This window comes from Rhodamnia argentea, chromosome 7 (assembly GCF_020921035.1).
Source record: "Rhodamnia argentea isolate NSW1041297 chromosome 7, ASM2092103v1, whole genome shotgun sequence".
In the NCBI taxonomy this organism is placed as follows: Eukaryota; Viridiplantae; Streptophyta; class Magnoliopsida; order Myrtales; family Myrtaceae; genus Rhodamnia; species Rhodamnia argentea.
Genome location: NC_063156.1, coordinates 13,843,565 through 13,869,593, shown reverse-complemented (window position 1 = coordinate 13,869,593; position 26,029 = coordinate 13,843,565). Strand labels below are relative to the sequence as shown.

Genomic DNA, 26,029 nt, shown 5'->3' with positions numbered 1-26,029 from the left:
GGGATTTTGGGTAATTACAAAAAGGAAAGTCCATATTAGATTACCAGACTTCCAAGATGCTACATGTAACCACCTAATTTCTTACTTTAGGTTTGACTTAAGTTGACCGAAAATATTGTTTCGTTCAAAGTTCAATAAGATAATAAAATTGGGCCATGCTTGATAGATCTTTTATGGCTACCCAACTTGTCCAAATTAGGTGACGTGTTCTAGAAATATTGTATCTATTAATCGCGGCTATCCCATCATAGAGTGTCGAGAATTTTGTGATATGACTGAATTGATTAACTCCATTTTAAAGATCAAAGTTGTAACCTTTTCAACACTCGTAGGGATCACGCGATCGTGGTACTTAAGGGCACGAAGAGCTTCAGGATCTCGTATCACACAACCAACATGGGATGATGAGCTTCCTCACTAACTTCCCCCTCCAAGCGGTCTCGACACTCAAATAATTTTTTCTTTTAAATTTTTCATAATTCAAGAAAAGCGGTAACGTTGAAGTCTTTGTAATTTTTTAGTACTCCACGTGAAGTTGCGTCCTAGATTCATGTATCCCCATCTTTGAAAGAAATTAAAAGTGAATTGATGAAAAAATTATATGGAAGTTATTGGAAAATACCAATAATATGGGGCCAACACAGAATAAGTTAAAAACTCGAACGGTTCGGTTCGGATTAAAACGAACCGGGTTCAACCGAAAAGAGCTGACTTAATTTGAGGGTTTCGCTGTCCATCAGGACACCGGCTGCCTCCAGGTCCAGCCTCCAACCTAGCGGCGACGGTGGAGGAGACACTTCGGGCTCGACAATTAGCTTCGACTTCGTATCTCTCTCGCTCTGCTCTGCTCCGCGGCTCGCGTGCAACAGCAATGTTAGTTTGGCTCAACACTTCCCTTTTTGATGATAAACCCGAAAGAACAAGGAGCAGTTCTTTGTAATTGGTGTTTATTCATGTGCAGGTCAAGAATTTGCGTAAAGAATTTGCCCAAGCACGTGGCTGAGGATCGCCTGCGCGAGCTCTTCTCTCAGAAAGGCGAAATTAAGGACGTCAAGCTCATGCGCACCATGTATTTGTTGTTTTTACACCCTCTTCTTCTTCTTTTTATCCTCGCGAGTTGTCTCTCTTTTTCGCGAATTGTTATGAGGTTGTTTGAACCGTGAGACTTTGTGTGCTGTTTGAATGTGTGCAGCGACGGGAAGAGCAGGCAGTTCGCCTTTATTGGGTTTCGGACCGAGCAGGAAGCGCAGGAAGCCATTAGATACTTCAACAAATCCTACATCGACACTTCCCGGATTATTTGTGAGGTTCGTTTCGTGATTCTTACTTCAAAGTCTGGTCCTTTTGATGTGTTTTTCCTGTTCTCCCCGTTGTCTAAGATATCCTCCATCCGAAGAAGCGAAAATATGAATTCTGAATTATGACACTCTCTCCTCCAGTCGATTATCTGTTTCCTTTATTTCTTTAGGCATAATTTTGGACTGGAATGGTTCTATAAGTACTAGCAAAAAGTTCCGTGATTGCATCAGTAGTGTGATAAGCACATATTTTACTCAATTTCTGCTGTTTATTAGTAATCCTCAAGATGTTTTGATTCTAGGAGATGCTGTACATGCGAACACTGTTGGAGTATGAAGAGTATGATCAAGGATATGGTCAATCTAATAGCTTTGTCAACTCTCTGCTCCTTGTATGCACATCTCTAGAGTGTCTTAGGTCAGTAACATGTGGATTCAAACCTTTTGCTTATTGCTAGATTGCACGAAAAGTTGGAGATCCTGATATTCCTCGACCATGGAGTCGGCACTCACTGAAGAATAAAGATAAAATAGCTGAGGGTGGGAAAAAAGTTTCTGGTGGTGATTCCAATGTTGTCATTCCTGATGGAGAGAAGAAGAATCTTAAAAAGACAAGCGAGAGCGATGACCCTGAGCTTCAGGAGTTCCTTCAAGTCATGCAACCAAGGACCAAGTCAAAGTTGTGGGCAAATGACACATTAGTAGTTTCAACAGATTACCAACATGAGAGTGTCAATGGGAAACCTACTCGAGCAAAGAAAAACATCAAAGAAAAATTAATAGAAGCAAAAGCTAAAGACAAGAGGGTTATCGAATCTTCAAATGGTGATGCTTTTGAGGAGTCCGATAGCGATGCTTCTGCTGTCTCTCATGATGATGTAATTTCTGACATGGACTACTTCAAGAGTAGAATTAAGAAAGAATTGTCTGAGTCAGAATCAGAAAATAGTGAAGGTGAAGGTGACATTAGTCAGAAAGAAGCTAAAGTTGATCTGTCAAATAAAAGGTCCAGGGCAAAAAATGAAGCAACTGTACATGGTCATGAAGAAAACGATATGCCTGATGAGGCTGAAAGGCAAAGTCCTGCTGAAGTTTCCGATGGCGAGGCACTTGACCCCACAAATCCCTCATCAAGTGCAACAGATGATAAGGAAGGGGTAATGGAAACTGGCCGTCTTTTTGTTCGCAACCTGCCTTACACGGCAAGGTAATTTTTACTTGACAACTTGACTTTGCAAGTTTTCTATTCTTGTGAGATATTTCCAAAGAAATTATCGAGATAAACATTTTCCTGAGAAATATCGACTCTTCTTTGTTAGATGACCACATCGTCATAGCCTCTTTTTTTGCTTAATTTTATGGTGTTTATGTGAAGTGAGGAAGAGCTAGAAGAGTTATTTAGCAAATTCGGCAAGATTGCAGAAGTCCACGTTGTTGTTGATAAAATAACAAGACGGTCGAAGGGCTTTGCTTATATCCAATACGCTCTCCCAGAGTCTGCATTGAGGTATTGCATTTTTCAGAGAACTTGTGTGTTTCTTTTCTCGGGTAATTTTTTATTGAATTTGTAATGGTTGAATTTTATATTCATTCTACAAACATCTCGAGAAAGCAGATATATTGGTCATTCTTGGGCTCCAAAATCTTGGTTACTTCAACTTTTTCTCAAACAGTTGTATGATGTGAATTTATGGGCTCTAACTATGAAGTTGTTGGTTCACTATTCATTCTTCATTAGTTCTTAGTCCTTCCAGAACAGACAAGCAAGCTCAAAGAACCTCTTGTTCACCTTTTATTATGGGTGCACCTGTCAATACTAAATATTCTCTAGGCTCTTAGTTATTGTAAATTGCCCAACTGTATGAGCAGCATCCGTTGGAATAGTTATCTCCAGGTATCAGCTGTTGTCGTTGTTGCAAAATAAGTTATTTTTGCCACTTGAATCGTGCCTTCAAACCTTGATAATACTGTTAAAGCTGTAACATTATTTTGTTTTGGTTCTCATGCAGAGCTTTAGAAGAATTGGACTATGCAATTTTCCAGGGAAGACTACTGCATGTTTTGCCAGCATTGCAGAAAACCGCTTCTAAAAAGCAGGAGTAAGTAGTGGTATACTATAATTTTACTCGTGTTATGCTCCTTCAATATGCTGTCTTGAAGGAGCTTATAATGTCTTTTCTAGTGATTTGACTTCAAATCAAGCTCCAAAAACTTTCAAACAACGGCGGGAAGAAGATAGAAAGGCTTCTGAAGCAAGTGGAGATACCAAAGCATGGAATACGATGTTCATGCGCGCCGACACGGTCTGTTCAGCTTTTAGTGTTGATTCAGGACTGTTTCTAATTTGTCATAGTCTAGAACTTTGCTCAATATAATTATTTTACGACGGCAGGAAATCTGAAACTCCAGCAGTTGATTACATAAAAGTGTCTTCACGAGTAATTGTATAAGACTGATTAGTTAATGGGGGACCATGCAGAATTATCTTTCTTATCATGAATGCTTTGGGCAAAATTATTGGAATGGTCATTTGATTATTGTGTCCCATTTTTGGTTAGCATGCGTATTTTTTTAGAGTGTATGTATTTGCTCACCTTTATCACTTCTTTGATACCATAGGTTGTTGAAAACATTGCGAGAAAGTATGGTATAAGCAAAAGTGACTTCCTTGACTATGAAGCCGATGATCTTGCCGTTCGTATTGCTTTAGGAGAGACACAAGTAATTGCTGAGACAAAGAAGGCATTGACTGATGCTGGTGTCAATGTAACATCCTTGGAGGAGCTTGCCTCTCAGAGAGCAGAGGGTTTGAAAAGGAGTAATCACGTCTTGCTAGTGAAAAACTTGCCTTATGGATGTTCTGAGGCTGAGCTGGCTAAAATGTTTGAGAAATTTGGTGGTTTGGACCAAATAATTTTGCCTCCAACGAAGACAATGGCATTGGTATGCGGTAATCTCTCTATGTTTTTCCTTCTAAATGGGACATCCAACTCCAATACACTACTTTTTCATAATATTAGTGTGTTATTTTTGGAACACGTGCCATAGTTGATATCTAATTTGTGGTGCAACTCTATATTTGGAGGCATATTTGATGGAATTGAATTGACATGCCTGCTGGGTTAGATGGATTTGTTTAACAATGTAGGCCGAAATACCTTCCGGAATACCTTCCCTGGACAACGAGGGATCAGAACCTTGTTGTGAACAGCATGTTAAATGATTGCTACACATGCATATGCGTGATATTACTTCGGCTCAGAACTCTGGTGGAAGAGAGTGTATAATATCAGCCTGTCAGTTACCCTTTGCGTGGGAGCTCCTTCTCTGTTCGGTAAGGGGAGAGACGGGAGAGGAAGAGGGGTCAAAGTGGTAGAGAAGATAGGTCCAGGGGTACTGCCATATTGTGGGGCTCTCTTCTAGTGAAGATTAATCACTGATTCTAGATCTAGATCCATTTAGCTGAGACTAGCTTTCAGACACAAAGTATTATTTCACCATGGTTATGAAACACTGATGTTCCAGAATTTTTTTCGGCAAGACACATCAAGTGCCGTAGCTTGTGTACGGTGTTCACTTTGGTCTCAAAATTTTTTGCCGGCTCACTTAAGTGCCAAATCGGAGAACAAAAGATCACTTAAGTGCCAACGGCGAGAGATTCCGGCTAAAAAATGTACATGGCATTTATATTTAAAACAATGTGGTGACATGGCATTTATTTTTTTTTATATGATGTGGGAATTTTTTTAAAAAAAGTGGGTCCATGTGGCAAATTTTCTTTAAAAAATTCAGTCCACATGGAGTCCACGTGGACAGATTTAAAAAAAAAAAACTAAAAATTTAAAAAAAAATTAAATGAAATTTAAACAAATAAGTTAAAAAACTAAAAACAAATATGGTTTGGGATTTGCCCTTGCCTCTGCCACCCCACCATTGCCGGCAATGGCCGGTGAGGGTGGGGGTGGTCGGCGCTTGCCGCCAAGCCCCACCCTCGGCCAACGATGGTGAGGCGGCGGTGGAAAGGGCTAGTCCAAACCTTTTTTATTTTTTTATTTTTTTAAGTTTTTTAGCTTATTTTAAAACTTTTTCATATTTTTTTTAACTTATTTTCATTGCTAACTAGGATCCTCCGGCGAGCCATGTAGGATTAGGATATTAATAAAAAATGCCACGAAGATTTCTGGCAAAGCTCACTAGAGTCGGCACTCAAATATTCATTTTTTTAAAAAATTGGCACTTAAGTGATTTTAAAAAAAAAATTGGACACCAAAATGAGAGCTGTACAGAAACAAATTTTGGCACTTCTAGTGTCCTTTTGCCATTTTTTTTCCCTCATTCTGATGATTACTAACAGAAAGTTGAATAGTAGACCAGAACTATTGTGACTCTGAAATGACATAGTTGTGCTAGGAAACTTTGATAGTTTTATAGTCGGGACTGCTTCAGTTCCCTTTCTTGTTCTCTTTCTTCGACAATGAATCAAGCTTGCCTCATGTTATAGTCTTCTATCTAGTCTGATACTTCAATCTATTAACTATTTAACCTTATTCTGGTTACATTTATCAGGTTGTTTTCCTGGAACCTTCTGAAGCTCGTGCTGCTTTTAGAGGTCTAGCATACAGGCAATACAAGTATGTGATGTTCAATCTTTATCTGCTTGGTGACTGCCCCTTACCGTCTTTCTCTTGCCTAAGTGCATCAGATATGCTGCTCATGACTGAACTCTTCACAAGCTGTCCTTTCACCGTGATAACAGAAAATTCTTTAAATCGGGAAGTTCATCCATCGAGTTGGCAGGCTACCATATAATTATGCCATGATGCACTGTTAGTTGGGAGAAAATGTGGTTCTTAATCTAATTGGAAATCTCTAATTCATGTTTTATTAAAATAGATTGAATATATGATACCTTGGGGCGCCGAGATGGAATGGAGCAAGAACAACTAGATTCTCTGCAATTCCGAGATTTTTTTTTTTTTTGGTCAAAAGTACAAATCATGATAGGTTTTAAGATGCCTTGGTAATGAAACAGTTGATACATTTTGAATGACAAGTGATTTTTAACATATGGCCTAACCACTACATAGCTGATCTTTTGATATCTTTTCTTTCTCATGTTATTATTGTTTAGTTGTTGTAAGAGTTTCTAATTAAAGTTAACCATGATGTAGGGATGCACCACTGTATTTAGAATGGGCTCCTGGAAACGTACTTAATCCAACAACTAAAAGCAGTGGAAGCAATGGAACTGTTGTTGGTGAACAGGATGCTAAAAGGGTGTTACTGGAACAACACGTAGATGGGCTATTGGATGTGGATGTTGATCCTGACAGAATTGAGGTCTAAATTTTATTTCAGATCTAGCGTTTCGTGCCTTTCTACTTTCTAACTTCTAACTCAAGTTTATTTTGGCATAAGTATTATCCATATATAATTGTTGTGTTTTTCCTTGTTTGAAATGTATGTTTCCTCATAGCACGTGTTCTGCTGCTGCTTTGACCAGTGTTGATGTATTTTCGGTCATCCTGATCTGTCAAATGGATGTATTCAAGAATCTCAGATGCCACTTTTAAAATATTTGAATTGGTGTTACTCAGCCTGCTTCGATTTGATTGATTCTATTTGACTGTGCTGCATAATTGTCGTTCGAGTAAGATGAACTATGAGGTCAAAGGATGCGAAGCATGATAGTGAGCTAGAATGGCTTCAGTACGAGGATAGGGCTAGTATTCCTATTTTTCTCTTATACTATATATAATGTCTTTTTCAATACATTTGAATCTTAAAAAAGTTCTTCAATATCATGTATTAGTCTGTCGCACCTCACACTAAGTTGTATCGGTTAGTCTGTTGTGCCTCACACTAAGTTAAGGCCTTCTTTACTTGCATTTAGATGCAAATAATTCCTTGTTCTTGTGAGTCTGATGTGATGAACGTTCGAAAATATTTGAAACTTTTCTTAGCTTTCAAACTTGAACAATGTAATTGCCTGTATGAAATGGTTGAGGCATCAATTTTGTGTATAAGTTTTTCAGATTCCCTTTGCTTTTACTTAAAGCTTCTCATCTTTTGACGTAGTATTATGCATGCCAGACTTGCTAGTAAACGAGTTAGGGATAATCCCTGCCTTTCCTTTTTTGGGTATACTTATGTTTTTGCCTTTGATTTTACAGTCACGGTCTTTGTTTGTGAAGAATCTTAGCTTCAAAACATCTGATGAGACTTTAAAAAGCCACTTCAGTAAACAAATGAAGGAGGGAAGAATTCTCAGCGTCAGGGTAATCTTTTAGACAACAAGAATTAATGTTATGATTTGTTTTCCCCTACTGTTTATCAAGACGTTGATGTTTTCTGTATAGATAAAGAAGCACGTGAAAAGTGGGAAGTATGTTTCAATGGGTTTTGGGTTTTTAGAATTTGATTCAATGGAGACAGCAACAAATATTTGCCGGGATTTACAAGTAAGCCTCTTTTTTTTTTTTTTTCTCCTCTTTGATAAATTTCTGTCTTGTAATTTGCTCATATTTTATTTGGATTCTCTCCAGGGAACCATCTTAGACGGGCATGCCCTTATCTTGCAACTTTGCCAAGTAAAGAAAGATGAACAAGTGATAAATAAAGCTGACAAAGACACAAGTTCAACCAAGTTGCTTGTGAGAAACGTTGCTTTTGAGGCAACTGAGAAAGATTTAAGAAAGCTCTTCAGCCCATTTGGAAAGGTAATTTTCTTTTTATTGTTGTCATGTATCCATTGCATGGATTGCCTCCATTGTGTTCATCGTTCGGCAATATCAGTATAGTTGTTGGTCAAAACAAAATATTCTGTAATAGTTGTGGATTTAATTTTGTGGATCTTCTTGTCAATAAGCAAATTTGACTTTCATATTGTTCAACAAACTTTCAGTTTTCGTAGGGTCTTCTAAATTTTGGACTATTGCTCCTCCTAGAGTCAATGAATCCTCTGTCGGCTTTATTGATACCAATTGTTTGAGGGTGCAGTTTTTTCTAGCTTTTTGGTTGACCAATGAGGTGATTCCACAGATTAAGAGTTTGAGGCTGCCTATGAAATTTGGAAATCACAGAGGATTTGCGTTTGTGGAATACATCACGAAACAGGAGGCACAAAATGCTTTGCAAGCACTAGCGAACACCCATCTGTATGGAAGGCATCTGGTAAGTCATCTCTACTGCTTTGGAATATGTTAAATTCTCACATGCAGTTAATCGGAGCTATCTTCTGATTTCAGGTGCTAGAGAGAGCGAAGGAAGGCGAGAGTTTGGAAGAATTACGTGCTCGAACTGCTGCTCAGTTTAATGATGAAAATGGGTATAATGCAGGAAAGTTATCCAAGAAGAGGAAGCATATGGCCATCTTGGATGAGGATAAAATGAAGTTCGAAAGAATTGCCGATGCGGGCTGAGTTTGAAGTTGAAAAGACTTGTTGAGCCATCTATAACAAAACGGAAGACGATAGTGTTTAGAATGTGTGATGATTTGCCCAGTTTTGCTGATTTTGGGTTCTATTTTTAGTTGGTGGGAGGTCCTTTTCCTTTCAATTACCACTTCTTCTTGCTAGATGGGGTCACCAACTAATGTTATGCTTCTTTTTTTTTTTTGGTCAAAATCCAAGTAATGTTGTGTTATTAGCTTTTATTTGAGTTAATTATCATTGTTGATTAGGTTATTGTTCCAAGTAATAACTTTTACAGTAACTTACAAACTTTATAGGCCAAATTACCAAGTTGTATATTGGAATTACCTTGTTTTTTACCTACTTTTTTCCAATCAAGTTAGAATCAATATTAGATTATCATCACTTATCAATGTTCAAATCATCGATTTTGAATTACTAACGTTACTATATGTTTATACTTTAGTGAAAGGCAACGTTTCATACAAGAGTTGGTAAATTATTAAAAAAAAACTTGGTAGTTCATAATCGATTAAATAGATGTTGCTAAGTGACTTGAACAGGAATTAACAACTGAAATTTATTGGTTATTTCGATGGAAAAAGTTAAATTCATAATTCGGATAAAACCGACAGTCATTTAAGAATTGATAACTTCAATGAAAGCGGGTAAATTATTAGAAAAATAATATTTCCGAAATGATCTAATCAACCATGGAACATGGCTTTAATTGAATTTGGCAACCACTATTGCAATCAAGTCAAAGAAGGATCAACGTAGTTTAACGTAGGGGTGTGCAACTGGACCGGGTAGACCCGAAAATTGGACCGGATCACCCGAAAAATCAGTGCGGTTTCCGGTTCTCATTGGAATAGGACCGGTTCCCGGTTCCAAAAATTTGGAACCGGTTTAAACCAGTTAGGTTTCCGGTTCCTAGTAAATACCCACCCGAAATTGGACCGGTTTATGCAAAGTAAGAAAAAAACCCTAATATGTAATAATAGTCTCAGACTTGCCATTTGTTTGACTTTATTCTCCGTTCTTGTTGCCGCTTCACTCTCTCCATACACAACGCAGCAAGCTAGCAACCATTTCTCCTTGATCGTGTTGGTCACAGCTCTATGCAAGTGCCAAGTGTAAAGGTAGGTTGTTGAATTGGATAGTTTGATTTTTTTTTTCCCTTCATGTAGTGTAATGGCTTTGGCGTTTTCTTCCCCTCAACGAATGTGTTCAGTAATTTGCTGTTCAAGAATCTTTATTTTCACTTTTCATAATTAGATGGACCTAAAACTAAAAAGGGTGTGTGTGATACAATATTGAATATAAAGTCCGAAGAAGAGCTTGTTGTTCGGATGGCTGCGATGGCGCCACTAAGATCATCCCTCAAGGCTTCCAATATAAAAGTCGGTTGGACTCTGGGTTTTAAAATAGTTTGCTCCATGTGCAGTCCATTTCCTTGTTGTTTGATCTCTTGGTTTTAATTGATTTGTAAAGAAGACAAATTCGTTAACGAGAAAGAAGAGAACAAAAAGAACCTATGCCTATATTATTGTTGCATTCTTGCAAGTCTTATTGTTAAGCACAACTTTGAAAAATAGTATTTGTCACACTCATTATGCTAGGTAGTAAATGAGCTACTCCGGTGTAAAAACGCACAAATTCCTTCCGCCTCTTGTCTTTGAACAAGTACCTATCACAATATATTGCTGTTTGCGAACATTATTAATAGGAAAAGCCTGGGAAGTGAGTCAGCCATTTAGATAACCTTTTGTGGACTTCACATAGCGCAATTAAAATATTAGGATCACACAAAATGCTCCTTGGTCCTACATTGTTGTGTAATTTATTTTCAATAGAAGCAATATTGTACTAATTATATTTTGTCTTTGTCGTGTTGATATGCAGTTGATGGATCAAGATATGCCAACGAAAGTGGATGGACGTGATGAAATGAGTCCACTCATGGAATTGTCATTCCATGGAGTTGAAGAAGTGGCATCCGCGACCGCCAGTGCGATAGACAAGGTGAGGGTACCTAGTTCCTATCCTCCACTTGGTAAAAAGCGAGTTAATCAATCGGAGGTGTGGGATAACTTTTCGAAAATCTTAGATGAGAAGACAAAAAAAACAAGGGTAAAGTGCAATCACCGTGGGGATGACTATGCGTATACCGTTGATAATGGTACATCTTCAATGCGGAAGCACTTGAGAAAGTGCAAGAAGTATCCCAATGCGGATAAGAGGCAAATGCTATTTGCGCCACGTAATAAGGATGTGGCTAGCGAGGCAAAGGGAGATACTGGTTGTGGTAGTATTTTGACGACATGGAAGTTTGATCAAGAATGTTGTAGGCACATGTTTGCTCGGATGATCATAATTGATGAACAACCTTTTTCCACAGTTGAGCGTGTCGGTTTTCGTGATTTTGTCACCGAATTGCAACCTCTCTTCCAACATTTGTCACGATTTACGGTTGCTAGAGATTGCATGAAGTTATATCTGAGCGAAAGAACTTGTTTGAAAACTTACTTTGGTAAGCTTAACTCTAGGATTGCACTCACGACCGATATGTGGAGTTCCATTCAAAACTTGAACTATCTATGTCTCATCGCACATTTTATTGATGATAACTGGAAGTTGCATAAAAGAATCATCAATTTTGTGGTAATGCATAGTCACAAGGGCAGAGAAATTGGGAAAATGGTGGAGAAATGTATTTATGAGTGGGGTATAGAAAAAAAAGTGTCCACGATAACAGAGGACAATGCTAGTTCCAATGATGTGGCAGTTGGTTATTTGAAGGACAAATTTTCAAGACAAAAGTTATTGATCTTGAATGGTGAGGTTTTGCATATGAGGTGCACTGCTCATATATTGAATTTAATTGTAAGGGATGGATTGTATGAGGTGCGTGATTCTATTGCACGTATCCGAAACGTAGTTAGGTACGTGCGAAGTTCTCCCATGAGAGCCAAAGTATTCCAATCTTGTATTGAGAGTGAAAGGATCACATACAAGGGTTCGGTATGTCTTGATGTTGCCACTAGATGGAACTCCACTCATCTTATGCTAGAAACCGCCATAAAGTTCAGAAAAGCTTTTGAAAGGATGGAAGAAGACGATTCATCTTTCGCAAGGGAGCTTGACACTAATTCTCCTAAAAATGAAGATTGGGAAAATGCCACCATTTTTTCTAAATTTCTGAAACAGTTTTATGATGCAACCAAACGGATGTCGGGAAGTTCATATGTTACTTCAAATGATTATTTTGAGGGGATAGCTCTTTTGTATAAATACTTGAACGATGCGGCGAATTCTTTGGATCCTAAGCTTCATGCTATGGGTACAAAAATGAAAGAGAAGTTTGACAAATATTATGGGAGTTTGGATAAAATAAATATGATGGTGTTGATTGTGGTTGCGTTGGATCCTACAAAAAAATTGACTTATGTGAAGTTTTGTTATGGACAAATTTATGACGATGAAGTAAAAATTGATGAGATGCATAATAACGTGAAGCATGCCTTGGAGCTTTTGTTTGCATTTTATGAGCAATCTTTCGTTGGTTCTTCTAGTAACCGAAGTAATGGAAATGTTGGCGGTTCAAGTGTGAGTAGTAATGGCGATGGTTCTAATGCTGATGACAATGAAGGTAACAATGAATATGACATCCAAGCTTGGCGAAAAAGCTTCCTTCATGCGAAGAAAAAAGTGTTTGATGACAAAAAAATCTGAGCTCGATCGGTATCTTGAAGCTGAAAGTTAAGATGTCCTTAATTTGGACCTTTTGATGTGGTGAAAGAGTACTAGGTCAAAATATAAAATCTTATCTTTGATGGCTAGGGATGTTTTATCTATTCCCGTGACTACCGTTGCTTCAGAGTCGGCTTTTAGTACATCGGGCCGTGTGCTTGACAGCTTTCGAAGTTCTTTGACTCCTAGAGTTGTGGAGGGTTTAATTTGCACTCAAGATTGGTTGAGAGCTGTTCGCGTGCCGATTAATGTTGAAGAGTGCATTGAGAATGCGGAGAAGTTTGAGTCGGGTAAGGGTCGTGTATATCTCTTTCTATCTTATAATTCATTCACATACCTATATATTGGATGAATATTTATTCAATCTCTTTTTGGTTTTTAGATTTGGATTGTCTTACCGAGGATATTATCATTACTAAATAGACTTCATTTGTGGAAACTTTGATTTTGCGGTGAGTAAATATATTTCCATTAATGATTCATTGTTTTTGTCTTTTGGTAGGTTGGTTGGAATTTTTTGCCAAGTCTACATTGTATTACTAACATGTATATGCTGATATCCAATCATCTATTAATGATGCTGCGTTCATTTAGCTAACTCATAGCTTGTTTATATGTTTATTGCAGCGAGTCTACCACTACTAGCACTCTTATGGCTTAAGCTGGACATGGACCCTGGATTAGTTTTGATGTAGTTCTCGATTGTTGTTGGCCATCGATCCTATCTCTCTCCATGACATTTTCCATCATCTTGGATCAAAGAACTTTTTTAATTTATTTTACTTGGAGATGGGATAGATAGATAGATGGGTTTAATTTACTATTATGAATTTTCAATTTTACCATGTACTTTTAGCGATAATGTCTTAATTGTGAAAGTAGCTTATCTCTAATTGCTCAACAATTCTGAACCCTCCTCGAGGTTCATTCAAAGCAAAATGTGGGAGGATATTTCTTTTTCTATTGAGGATGCTTGGGTATAGTAATGATGAAACAATGACCTCGGTATTGCCTTCATCGCTTAAAGTCGGCTTCGGGGAATTTATTGTCCTGGAAATACTTGATAGTAGTTGTGATTTTTGGCGAATATTAATTTTTATTATCCATCTTTTACTTTGAATCGTTTTATTGCTATTATTATTTTGCTGAAAAAATAAAACCAGACAAGGAACAAAAGAAAAATAGGTTCTCGGGTAGACCACGAAACCGGACCGAAAAACAGGGTAGGTTCCAAAACTGGTCCCAAGACAAATGGGGCGGGTTCCAGGTTCCAAAAAATAGGAACCTGTTATAACATGGTAGGTTTCGGGTTCTAGGTCCGGAACCTACCCACCCCGGAACCGATCACCCCTAGTTTAACGCACGCGTTTGACTCAATTTGAATCATATGATGTTTCGTACTCGATTTGACTATATTTTCAATATGTTGGATGTCAACTCGATCCGTAAGTAAATGCAGGTCAAAACTTTTTAGTTGAAAATTTTAAGGGATAAATGTGGCTTAAGTACACTACAAGTGTCAAAACTTATGTGCGGCGCTCACTTTAGTACAAAAACTTTCAATACGATCACTTAAGTGCCTTTTTTTAAAAAAACGATCATTTTAGTGCCAAAACTTTCAAAACAATCATTGAAGTATCAATTTTTTTTTTAAAAAACAATTATTTAAATGCCAATTTTTTTTTGAAAACAATCACTTTAGTGCAAACTCCAGCGAACCACGTCAACTCAAATATTAATAAAAAATAGGCCACGTCGGATTTACGGTAAGCCACGTTAGCTCAAATCGAAATTGACACCGCTCTTATGGAATCCTCCGATATTTCTTCCCCAATACAGCTTACATCTCAAGTTTCGCTAGCTCCTATTCCTAAACTTCGCAAATCGATTGTTTCTAAGATTGACTATCTCTATAAAGTAGCATATTCCGAAGACAGTAAGATTTCAGAAACCCAACTTCCCCTCATAAACCCCTACTCTACTTTCTTCAAACCCTCTTCTTTTTCTCCTATCAGATCCATGAAACACCTCATCGGACATACTCCTCGTGCTGTAAAGGAATATGTCCAATCCTCAAAGTTTGACCAGCACCATATTTTGGCAACCCGGCAAGAACAGTTTGTGACGCTATAGATTCTTTAGGAGTTTCCGCTCCAATGGATCCAGCAAGGTTTTACTCACCTTCATTTTGGACCTATTCATCTTTATCTATCCTTTCATGGCCGAAAAAGGCTGTGGTAGCAAGAATTGCTCTTTTGGATACTCGATTCTTGGACTACCAACATGCCCGTATTGGTATAGTCCAAACTACCTCGAATGATGGCACTGTATTTGTCACCTTGTTTCCAAATTTCAACGTAGCTCTTGCTGATCCAAGCCTACATTCAACTCTCAAAGTTCGGATACATATTACAGGAGCACCTCAAACTCCTAATTCTTTGGCAGCTACCCTTCATTACCAAGTGGTCTACAGAGTTTAGAATCATGCTATTGATTTGAATCTCCCCACTTCAGATGAAGCCTTAATCATCTCAATAGACCATGATCAAACTTCCCGTGTTCATGTTCCCAGACAAATCCCCAAAGACTAGCTTGTCAAGCTTCTCCCGGCATGTTGGGTAACCAACTATGAAAAACTTCACCACAATTCTCGACCTATTCAATCTTCCGAACCACAATTCACAAAAAAGAAGGATGGTATTGTTACCATCAAGTTTGCCAAAGAAAAAGAAGATTCCACTTCTTCATTCCCCTCTTTTCCAACTATTCTGTGCTTTACTCCGTGTCCCGCCGAAACGGTTAGCATGGAATACCCGGATCCTAAAAAATTTGTCCAGTCCTTTGATTCAAATGGTCAACCTATCCATTATTACAAGGATCCCTCCGGACACCGCTTTTGAGATATTGATTGTGCATGTTCTTCTTGCACTAGTTATAAAGATGAAGAAGACAGGTTTTCTTCCAAGAAGAAGAAGAAGAAAAAAGGAGACTCTTTATACCAAAGATATCTTGATGGTGATCCTACTGTTGGACCTCTTGGTGAAGATGGTGGAAGATGGAAGTTTATGGTCCAATATGGTACACCCGAGCCTCTCCAGATCTCTATACCATTACCTTGTGCACCCGATGAACCAGCACCTCCACCACCACCACCAAAGAAACTTGTCACTTCTCCTTTTTACAAACCAATCCAGAAATGGGTAAAGAAAAACCCATCATGCCCAATGAATCTTCCAAAGCCATATACATGCGCTCCTAAAACAGCACCACTTCATGTTTTACCAAGTATCCGTATGTTTCAACCTAAAGAATTTCCTCCACTCCATCCCATGAGATCCGAGTCCAGTTCTGCTGCCCTTCGGTTTCCTTCATTGGAAAAATTTTCGGATCCATAATGAAAGTACTATCATGCACCTAAGTTGCTTGCTCCTCATGATGTTGATGTTCATGGTAGAAGAAAAGGGCCAACTCCAGCAGAAACGGTTTTAAATTGGCAAACCGAGAATGCCCTAGCTCAGAATGTTGCACTTGACAAAGTATCCACTCGAGTTGAACGGGTAGACCGATCTATAACTTTGATAAGAAAGATGCTTGAAAACTTTCAGAAAATGCTCTATTTGTTTGAAACTCAGCAGATCCCACATCATTATTTGGAGGATCAAACACCGAAGATGGAGAAACTAAAAAGGTCGATCAGGCTTCTTGAAGAATAGAAAGCTCGTCTAGAATATTCCGGTTTTTCACAGCCAAGTCCTTTCTTCCCAAAACTCTTTCCATTTCATTCCGCCTCAGAATCTTAACTAAATTCTTAGGATCTTCTTCCTCCTTTGTTGCTGCACTTGCTAGTGCACCACCTTCTCCTAAGACCAATGCTTTGGCTCTTAGAGCAAAGTTGCAAGAAATAGAAAAAGAAAAATCTAGAGAAAAAAGAAAATCTCCTCCACCACTTTCAGCCCCTCCCAAACCAAAAGAATCACCGCCCGATTTTCCTCCTCATCAGACCCATTCATATATGGTATCCAATCCTTTGGAAAGTTTTCTTAGAAGTTAAGTTCCTTCCATTTCTGCTATTGGTTCAGCTGACCACGCAAAAGAATCATCAGATTCAGATCCAAACTCAAATCCTTTGGATTTCTTTGAATCTTGTTCCTCTTCCTCCTCCGATCAAATTCCACCTGGCAAGCCATCTCTTGCTGAGATCATGATGGTAGATCCCACAGAACCCAAAGAAGAAGATATGCCAGAACCGTATGTAACTATGCCAGAACATACCTCTTCAAATTCTTCTTCCAAGATATTTTTCACCTTTGATGATATTCTATTCTACAAATGGCCCGATAGACTCTAAGAGTTTCATGCTTGGATGACAACTAGAAACTTAAAGGAGCACAACACTTATGAAGTACTCCTTGAGTTTACCCGTAGACTCACGGGGTCATTAAGAGATTGGTGGAATTCCGCATCCGAACAAGACCATATTATCCTTTTGACAATGAATTTTGCCCAAGCCATTCATGTTATACATACGTACTTCATTGGCCAACCTGGAAACACCAAAGAGCTCAAAAAGAAAGAATTCTTTGAATGCAAATGTTGTTCAACCCACAAAAAAGATCTTGATCGTCACTTTCGTGAAATGATCAAACTCTTTTATCACCTTGGAGCAGGCATACACCTCAAACCTATTTTCCTGGCCTCCATACCTAAAGAAATTGTAGATGATGCAGAAAAGATTCTGCAAGCCAGGAAGAAACCACTTGAAGAGGCTACATTTGGAGAAATTCAGCAAGCAATCCATCTAGCCATAGAAGAAACATACCATAAAAGACAACTCTTCAAGAAGTTTCTTGAGGAACATCACAATCTTGATAAGAATTGTGATAAATCATACTTGAAGATCAAATGCCCGAAGGACTGCAATGATCCACCCTATTCGGGTCACAAAAAGAAGAATCATTTCAAAAAATTCTCCTTTGCAAGAAGAAAGAGAAAAGGCAAAGGCGGGAAATGGAGATTTTTATGTAAAAAGTCTCGTTCTTCCAAGAACATAAGAAAGCCCAAATTAGACAGATGTTACATTTGTAACAAGAAAGGGCACTTTGCAAAGAAATGCCCACAGGCAAAGCGGCAAGGAAACTACATGATTCAGAAGACAACCCAGAGCACTAGGATCTCTATCGGTGATGAAGATATTGAATCGGTTTTCTCCGTTGAAGATAAACCATCATTTGAAACCCTTTGTGCTATAAAAGCTTATTCTTTTGATTCTGATGAATCCCCAGGAGATATCTTCGCCGTTTTCCCAAACCCAATCTTAGATTCTCTTCATATCAAACTCCTATCTTTCACCCTCCATATGTCCCAGTCCAAATCTTTCTCCCTGCACAAGAAAAACCCATCCAAGTCATTGCACTCATAGATACGGGTGTAGTTGCTTCCCTTATGAATATCAAAGTTCTTCTAGAAGAATTCCGGACACCTTATACAAGGTATTTCAATTCCGGTTCTAGAAATATGTTTTCCACAAAGGTCCATGATAAACCGGTCACCCTCCAGATTTTTCCCCAGTGTTCAATTACTACCAAAATCCTTGGATGCCCTTCTCATGATAAAGATCTTATTATAGGTTGGGATATCTTAGCCCAACTTCCACGACTCAAAATTGTTCTCGATGGACTTCAGTTCAAAGATCACTTCAAGGAGTTTGTAGACTTCCAAAGACTCTTTATCATACAGCCTAAAATCCTTGATCCAATCACCTAATCTCTCTTATCCTGTTGTGCAGATTCTCATTTTTAGTTTTCTCAAAACTGTCTCCATCTACTCTGGACAAATTCAGACTTCTTTGTCAACCTCCCATTCAAGAAAAATGAGGATATCAATCCCACTAAAGCTAGTCATTCTGGAATGAATCCTAAACACCTTGTTCTTGCCTAAAAAGAATGCTCTGAGTTACTCTCTCAAGGACTCATTGAGCCATCGGACTTACAATGGGCCTGTGAAGCCTTCTATGTCAATAAAAGAGTAGAGCAAAATCATGGAAAACTTCGGCTTGTCATAAATTACTAGCCTCGGAATCAATTCCTTCAAGATGATAGGTTCCCACTGCCCCATAAAAACTCCTTGTTTTCCAACCTTGCTCAAGCCAGAATCTACTCAAAGTTTGACCTCAAAGTAGGTTTTTGGCGGTTGGGAATTAGTCCAAAAGATAGACCCAAACCTGGATTTTGCATTCCAAATCAGCATTTCCAATGGAAAGCTCTTCCTTTCGGACTAAAAACAGCTCCCTCATTGTTTCAAAAGGCCATGTGCAGAATTTTTTAGCCCATTTTGCCTAATGCCCAGCTTTACATTGATAATATCCTTCTTTACTCAGCTGATGAGGAATCTCATTGTGAACTCGTCACTCGGTTCCCTGAAATTATCAAGGCAAATAGCATCATGCTCTCTCAGAAGAAAATGATTATTGCCCAAAAGGAGATCGAATTCCTTGGCGTGCATCTTAAAGATGGAACTTATTGCTCGGGAGCTCATGTTGCGAAAGATTTGTAGAAATTTTCAGATATTGATCTTACGGTAAACCAGGTGCGGGTTTTTCTTGGAATTGTCAATTGCCTCGGAGATTTTGTTTCGAAAATCTCAAAGGTATTGCATCCTCTTAAAAAAAATGCTAAAGAAGAATGCACCACCATGGAGACCCAAGCGGACTAAAATAGTCAAGTATCTCAAGGAGATCCTTCAGAATCTTCCTCCTCTGCAAATCCCTTCCACATGCAAGAGGATTTTGCAGATTGATGCTCGTGACAAGTATTAGGCAGCCATTCTCCTCGAAGAACTCAATGGTAAGCGAAAAACTGTGCTTATAAGAGTGGACGGTTCACTAATGTAGAAATGCATTATCATTCCACTTTTAAAGAAATTTTGGCGATCAAAAATGGAATAAAAAAGTTTGAATTCCATCTCATCGGCCACCATTTTCTTGTGGAAATGGATATGTCTTCTTTCCCTCAAATGCTGAAGTTTAAGCAAAAACAAATCTCTCACCCTCAGCTTTTGAGATGAGTCGAATGGTTTTCCAAATACTCTTTTGAAGCCAAACACATTTCGGGAAAGAAAAATGTCCTTGCAGACTTCCTTTCCAAACCTAGAGAACTCACTTCTTCTATTAACATATATGTACAAAAACAAGTTTCAGATAGCACTTTTTCCATTGTTAATATGAGAGAACACCAATGGTCATCACACCAATATCCTCCCGATATTCCCGACCAAATCAGACACAATCAGTTCACCGCAAACCTCTCCTCTAGACTTTGGCATTACCATTACCAAATCTTCAAAGATTATGGTAGTTTAATGTTAAAACTAGGCCTTAACTATGATTGTCCTTTCATCCATCCTCTCTAATGGTCTCCGGATGTTGAATTTCCAGAAGAACTTAAGTGGATGTTCTGGTACATATTTAATCTTTATCATGTAGCCATAGAATTTCCCACAGATAAGATCGTTAAGGTTTTATCTCAAGCCCTTTTTGGAGATTACATAACTCATGACCAAAGACATATGATGAATATGCTCACGTGGTTCCAACCACTCCAAGCATGCAGAAATTTGTTTAGAATGCAACGGCAAATTGGCAGGCTAGAACCAGAGAGACACATAGTTGTGATTTTTTACAAACCATGGTCTTTCATAGGACCTATAAGTGACAGATGATCAGATGCAGCTCAAGTTGGTACTTCAACTTCAAGCATGATATCCATGAACAAGTTGCTCAAATCCATCAGACTTTTCCAAGATCAATCTTGCGGATCTCGCATAAGTATAGAGAACTCCAGAGAATTTTATGCCAGGAGAACAAAGTCATTCCTTCAGAAATTTGGCCATACTCAGCCACTTTTTCATGGGATAAACCAAGCACACATCCTAGCACCTTTGAAGCACTTGAAGAATTTCAAAGAAATCAACCAGATTCCTCAATGGACATGGATTCTCAAAACTCTCAAGATCCATGGGGTGGTCCACTGTTACAAGACCCTTATATTTTCCCCAACCGATTATGCCTAGCCAGGATATCCCGTCCAGTCCAAAAGATGTTCCATCTAGTTCCAATTGAATCCCCGATGATCCGGAACTTGACAGGAAAATATCAGAGTTTGAAGAAGCACAATTATGGAGAGCCTTTAAACATCAGAAAGATGGATCAGATAGCTCAGACAATGACGATGCAAATTATTATCCTTCATAATGAGATGTCAACTCTGCTCGACCATCCTGTCGGTCACGCGTCGGTCACATGTGTACTATATATATCTTGTATTCCAATAATTGATCACTTGTGGTCAAAAGTTGTTAAGAGTTGTTAAGTCGGGTCTAAAGTTGGTATCTAAAGTCGGTAGACGGATCTCAATTATTTGAGCATCCGATGAGTGTTGTCATGTTGTGTGTAATTTTGCCTATAAAAGGCCCCTCGTGTAATATGTCGAGCAAAGCTTGCCTCCCGAAATATTAGTGTGATTTCCAAAATCATGAGTCACTAAATTCTCTTCTCTTCTCTTTAAGTAGTGTTCCCCAAATTTAGAATCCTCTTGTTAATTTAATAGTACGATTTGATTCAAGATGCTCTCCACTTGCTACTTCTATGCATTCTTCCCACACTCCCACAAATTGCACCGACCAGTCCAAAGGTCGTAAAATTCACCCGGAACCCCTTTCCCAGAGTGCATTTGTGGAACCCGTGGTTCAGAAATATCTGATGCCTTAACGGTTGAGCTTCAAGAATGAATCCAGAAGCTAACAGGCAGATCCCCCAGAATCGCCCTCAAAGGGCCTGTTATTAGATTTGCATACATGCTTCTTGATTCAGACTTGTCTCCGCTAGTTAGCACTTAAGTGATCGTTTTAAAAAAAAATGGTATTTAAGTGATCGTTTTAAATTTTTTGGCGTTTTTAAAAAAAGTTGGCACTTAAGTGATCGTTTTGAAAGTTTTGGCACTAAAGTAAACATCATACACAAGTTTTGACACTTGTAGTGTACTTTAGTTGGATAAATACAGTCCTAAACCTTATCGTGAAAATATAATTAACTCCTAAAACTTTCAAAAAGTACAATTAAGTCATAAAAATTAATAAATTGATGCAATCATATCCTTCATTAACTCAGTCCAACTTGATTATGAAAAATACGGATCGGCTAAATGACTCATTTTAGTCCAAAAAGAATGAAAACTTAAAAAATTACAAAAAAGGAGGTAAGGGCTTGTAGCCCTTGTTGCTACCGCCTCCCCACCATCGTCGGTCCTTCCCAGCAATGATGGTGTAGCGGTAGCGATGGCTATCTCGATTTTTTCTTTTTTTTCTTTTTGTATTTTTAAAGTTTTCTTATTTTTAATATAATTGGAATACAAATGTTACTAAAAAAACTAAATTTGGACCAAATTGATGTCATTATAGTATTATGTTTCATATTTTAACAACGTCACATAAAAGAGAAAAAATAATAAAAAATTCATGTAATGAAATCATAATTTCACAAGTGTTAATAGTTAATTGCACTTTTTGAAAATTCCGTGACTTACTTACACTTTCGTGACAAGTTTAAGACTTTCAATGCACTTATCTCGAATCCTAATTCCAAATTGAAATTTCAATAAATTTGGAACAATATAACTAATCTCTATTATTTGAAATACTCATGAACAAGGAAGTCACCGCAATCGATGAGATCTCATTGAACAAACCCCAATACGATCTTAATTAGGAAATTCTCGATCGCCGTAACAGGGAAGTCACCACCGTGAATTAGGCAAAGTCAATCAAATATCACAAAAGTATATTTTTCCCTTTCAAGGTTTGACAAGCATTTATCTTCAAGGGGCTCACTTTCTTTATTTGATTTGGTGGAGTTCTTGTTGATTTGTTGGAAGAAAAAGAGTGAACTCATTCATGAACATATGCCTCTATTTGAAGTCGCAAGTGCAGTCCTTCATCAAATGCACATAAAACTAAGGGTGATTGGTTTTCGGTCAATTAGATCCCACCCAAGAATTGAATTGGATGGTCTTGGTATTGTTTGATTGATCTAGTCCGGTTCCTAGGCAATCCGATGAAACCGGTCAATTATTAGTAGGATAAGCAACAAGGACTTTAATTTGAACATATTAATTAAAATTAGATTTGCATTTAAGAAATAACAAAAATAATCGGTGGATTATTAGATTTACATTTAAGAATAAATAAAAAATAAATGGTCAGGTGACGACCCGTACCGCGCTTCCATTTTATTCAGGATGTTCGATGTATTTAAAGCAAGCAGAAGAGAAAACTCATATTTAAACATAAAGTCTTCATTCATTAGAGTTAACGGGCATAAGACAAGTTCATACTAGGCCATTATAGGTTAACACGATACAAACAAACAACTACAACCGGCGCCTAGTTCTCCACCACTTCCAGGTCGCTCTCCTCCTTAGGCTTGCCATTCCCATTCCCATGTTATCGTCTCCGCTGTTGCCTCCTCCATTTGCCGTTGTCATCGATAATCAAGGACCCCTAACCCTAACACCCAATCGCTTTGTTTAAAGTACCAAGCAATGAATGTAAAGGTAACAACAAGTAGACATCTTGTATTAACAAACAAAATAGTCGTGTACTTAACAAAAATAGTGGGTGATTCCAGAAAAATGACATCCTCGTGCCAAGCACCGATATGGAATTGCGCTCTGTAAAAACGGTGACACGGTATATCCATATCTACGTGTCTGAAAATTCAAAAAGAATGAGCTAGGACCCAGTAAATAAAACATCTAGATATTACAAAATATGATTCAAATGTTAGCCGACGCCAATTTATTCAAAGACATGCTTTTCTAATGGGTTGTGTAAAATGAGGCACAATTAGTAATTACCAAAGTATTCTTTCAACTTTGACAAAAAGTTTTTATTTATTAATATTACAACAACAAATTTCTGGGTTCGAATCCCGATAGTCTTTGGACCTTTTCATTCCCCATACCACCATGCCAAGGCATTGGCGGTGTCAAATAACATACTTTCTTTATATTTATTAACCCAACACGTAATTTTATATTCTTTTAATTGTTATTCAGAAGGATCACATCAACCAAACAAGCATTTGTATCAAGAATGAAATTCACACCACATGAATATATTATGCACTCATATATATGCAGATAATTCATCTTTAAGCTTTAATTTAGTTCACATTTCACAGTTTCTCTTGCCAAAATCCACTCTCCTCTCGACATCCGTGTAATGACACTACAAGATTTCCAAACTTGGACATCTCAATTCCCGAGTCTTCTTTGATCACACAGTATGAGCTTCCCTTACACACACCGAGGCATCCCAAACACCTAGGGCTTTATCGGAACTCTATCCAATGGGAAATTCTTTTACATCTTTTAACTCTAATGTTCAATGCACACATATTGTTATATGGTATGCCACATGATCATGCTACATATGATTCAATCAAATTATCACTACCTGGCAATCATAAGGACATTCCGTTATACAAAGAATTAACTCAACCCAAATCTGACATCAGTGCAGATTTAGACTTGACTATTAACTATGGTTAAATCACTAATTAAATTCATAAAATTCCAAGCTTTCACATAATGGTAGTTCCAAGAGTGGCATTCAGGTTTTGTTTGAAGCTTTTGAGCATTAAACCCTCGGACTATGGGATTTGGTTTAAATTTCATGACTTACTTACTCTGAAATAAATTTGCACACCGATTGAAATTTTCAATTTTAACTAAGTAAATCAACTCCAAAAATTATGAATTTTACCAAGAAGTACTGTATTCTTTTTCGGATAGGCCTATCATAGTTAAGACCCTTCTTTACAACTTTCGTGACAAGTGTAAGGTTTACTTCCTTTTGTATAAATCACAACAATTCATGGGAGTGAATTAATATATGTTATAGTTTTAGATGTTAGCTTCAAATTTTATGCTCTGTGCTAAGGCAGTAGAAGTCTATATAAATAAATACAAAAATAATTAGTATTAAGGGTTAGATTAAACTCAAATTGACACATGTAGACCCGTGAAAGTGTAAAATAGAAAGGCTGACAAAAAATTCTCAAATTAATATATGTTATAGTTTAGGATATCAAAATCGACTTTCATGTTTTAACTTCAGTCTTTTGGGGCTAAAAAAAGATGGTACAAAAATAGTGAAAAAAAATGTCAGAATAGTCTTAGATTAATCACAGATCAAAATTGTGAGCAAGTAAGGCCTCTTGACTAACCATATGAACTCCAAAAATTACCAAATTAATATATGTTATATTTTAAGATGTTAGCTTCATCTTTCATGTTTTGGTCTAAGTCATTTGAAGCTCACAAAATATGGTATGAACATAGTAAAAGTTGAAGGTCATAATACACTCAAATTTAGGACAACATCTATAAACTACTCACATAGCTATATTCCTTCCATATTGTCACCAAATTTGCCACACATAGAACCATTGTCATGGCATCTCTCAAATAATTCATGGTCTAACAACATTAAACCACATGAATGTAATAAAAGGATGTTTTACTTGCCTTAAACCTCAAGACTAACTTCAATCTCTTGCAACTTCTTAAGAAAACTTTGAGTGAGATGAAAATTTAAGATCAAGAGAGTATGAGAGGGTGGAATTTTCACCCAAGGGGGTTGAAGTCAATAGGGAATGAAGGAATAATTATTGAGTGAAAGTTTCATTTTATCATAAAATCCCATTAGCTTAAGTAGGTGGCATGAATAGTAACATTGGGGTAATTCAAGAAGTTGCTTGAGTGCATTTTTGGGCACATTTCTCAAGTGATTTTCAGCCATTTGTGGGGTTGAAATGTTCATTTTATCCCCATTATCTTAATTATGTACATTATGCACATTAAACCTTAAATTAGACTATGGTTTTTTCTATAGTTGCTTAGCATTTTTGGTTAGGCAAAATTATTAACTTCATTATCATATAAATAAATCACATGACATGCTATAATAATTAGAATACTAATTTAGTTCTAATATCATATATTACTCTTGATAATTTTACTTCAATTGACTTCTTAATGTAATTGATTTAGTAACAATTAGGGTTAATACCACTAAAAATTCCAAACTAGTAAACATGTGACAAATTTTCCAAAAATTAATTTTTTTACCACAAACAACCCAAATCGGTACATCCGTGACAAATCACCCCAAACTATTTTTTCTATAGGCAAAAACCCCAAATTGGTACATCCGTGAAAAATTTACTCCAAACTAATTATTTTGACTATTAAAAATCTCAAATTGGTACACATGTGACAAATTTATTCTTCGTTAGTTTCTGTTAAATTTGATTAATACCATGAATAGCCCCAAATTGATACAATAGTGTGTAAAAGCCCCAAATGTGTATATCTGACGGTTGCCACGTGTCATCCAACTTAGCAATTCGACGATAAAATTTAACAAAAACTAACGGAGGCTAAATTTGTCACAAGTATACCTGTTTGGGATAAATTTGTCAAAACCGCACCATTTTATGGTTTTTTGTGG

At 37.5% G+C, this 26,029-nt stretch overlaps 1 protein-coding gene and 1 long non-coding RNA gene across 3 annotated transcripts; both read left to right on the top strand.

Moving 5' to 3' along the window:
• The first annotated feature begins 704 nt into the window (after nt 1–704).
• On the top strand, nt 705–8,984 carry LOC115726973 (multiple RNA-binding domain-containing protein 1). Of its 2 annotated transcripts, XM_030657075.2 has the most exons (15): nt 705–873; nt 962–1,069; nt 1,193–1,307; nt 1,757–2,505; nt 2,674–2,805; nt 3,308–3,397; nt 3,481–3,601; nt 3,918–4,241; nt 5,865–5,929; nt 6,470–6,638; nt 7,472–7,576; nt 7,658–7,759; nt 7,844–8,017; nt 8,340–8,471; nt 8,546–8,984. In XM_030657075.2, coding segments are annotated over exons 1-15 (2,562 nt in total). In that variant the 5' UTR covers nt 705–871; the 3' UTR covers nt 8,720–8,984. The 2 variants fall into 2 exon arrangements, with proteins under 2 accessions (XP_030512935.1, XP_030512934.1); XM_030657074.1 differs by lacking the exon at nt 705–873 and having other exon boundaries at nt 954–1,069.
• Nucleotides 8,985–12,317: 3,333 nt separating this feature from the next.
• LOC115726972 lies at nt 12,318–13,435 on the top strand. Its single transcript, XR_004013629.2, has 3 exons — nt 12,318–12,753; nt 12,846–12,915; nt 13,091–13,435. It is a non-coding gene; the product is annotated as an uncharacterized LOC115726972 (long non-coding RNA).
• The last annotated feature ends 12,594 nt before the right edge of the window (nt 13,436–26,029 follow it).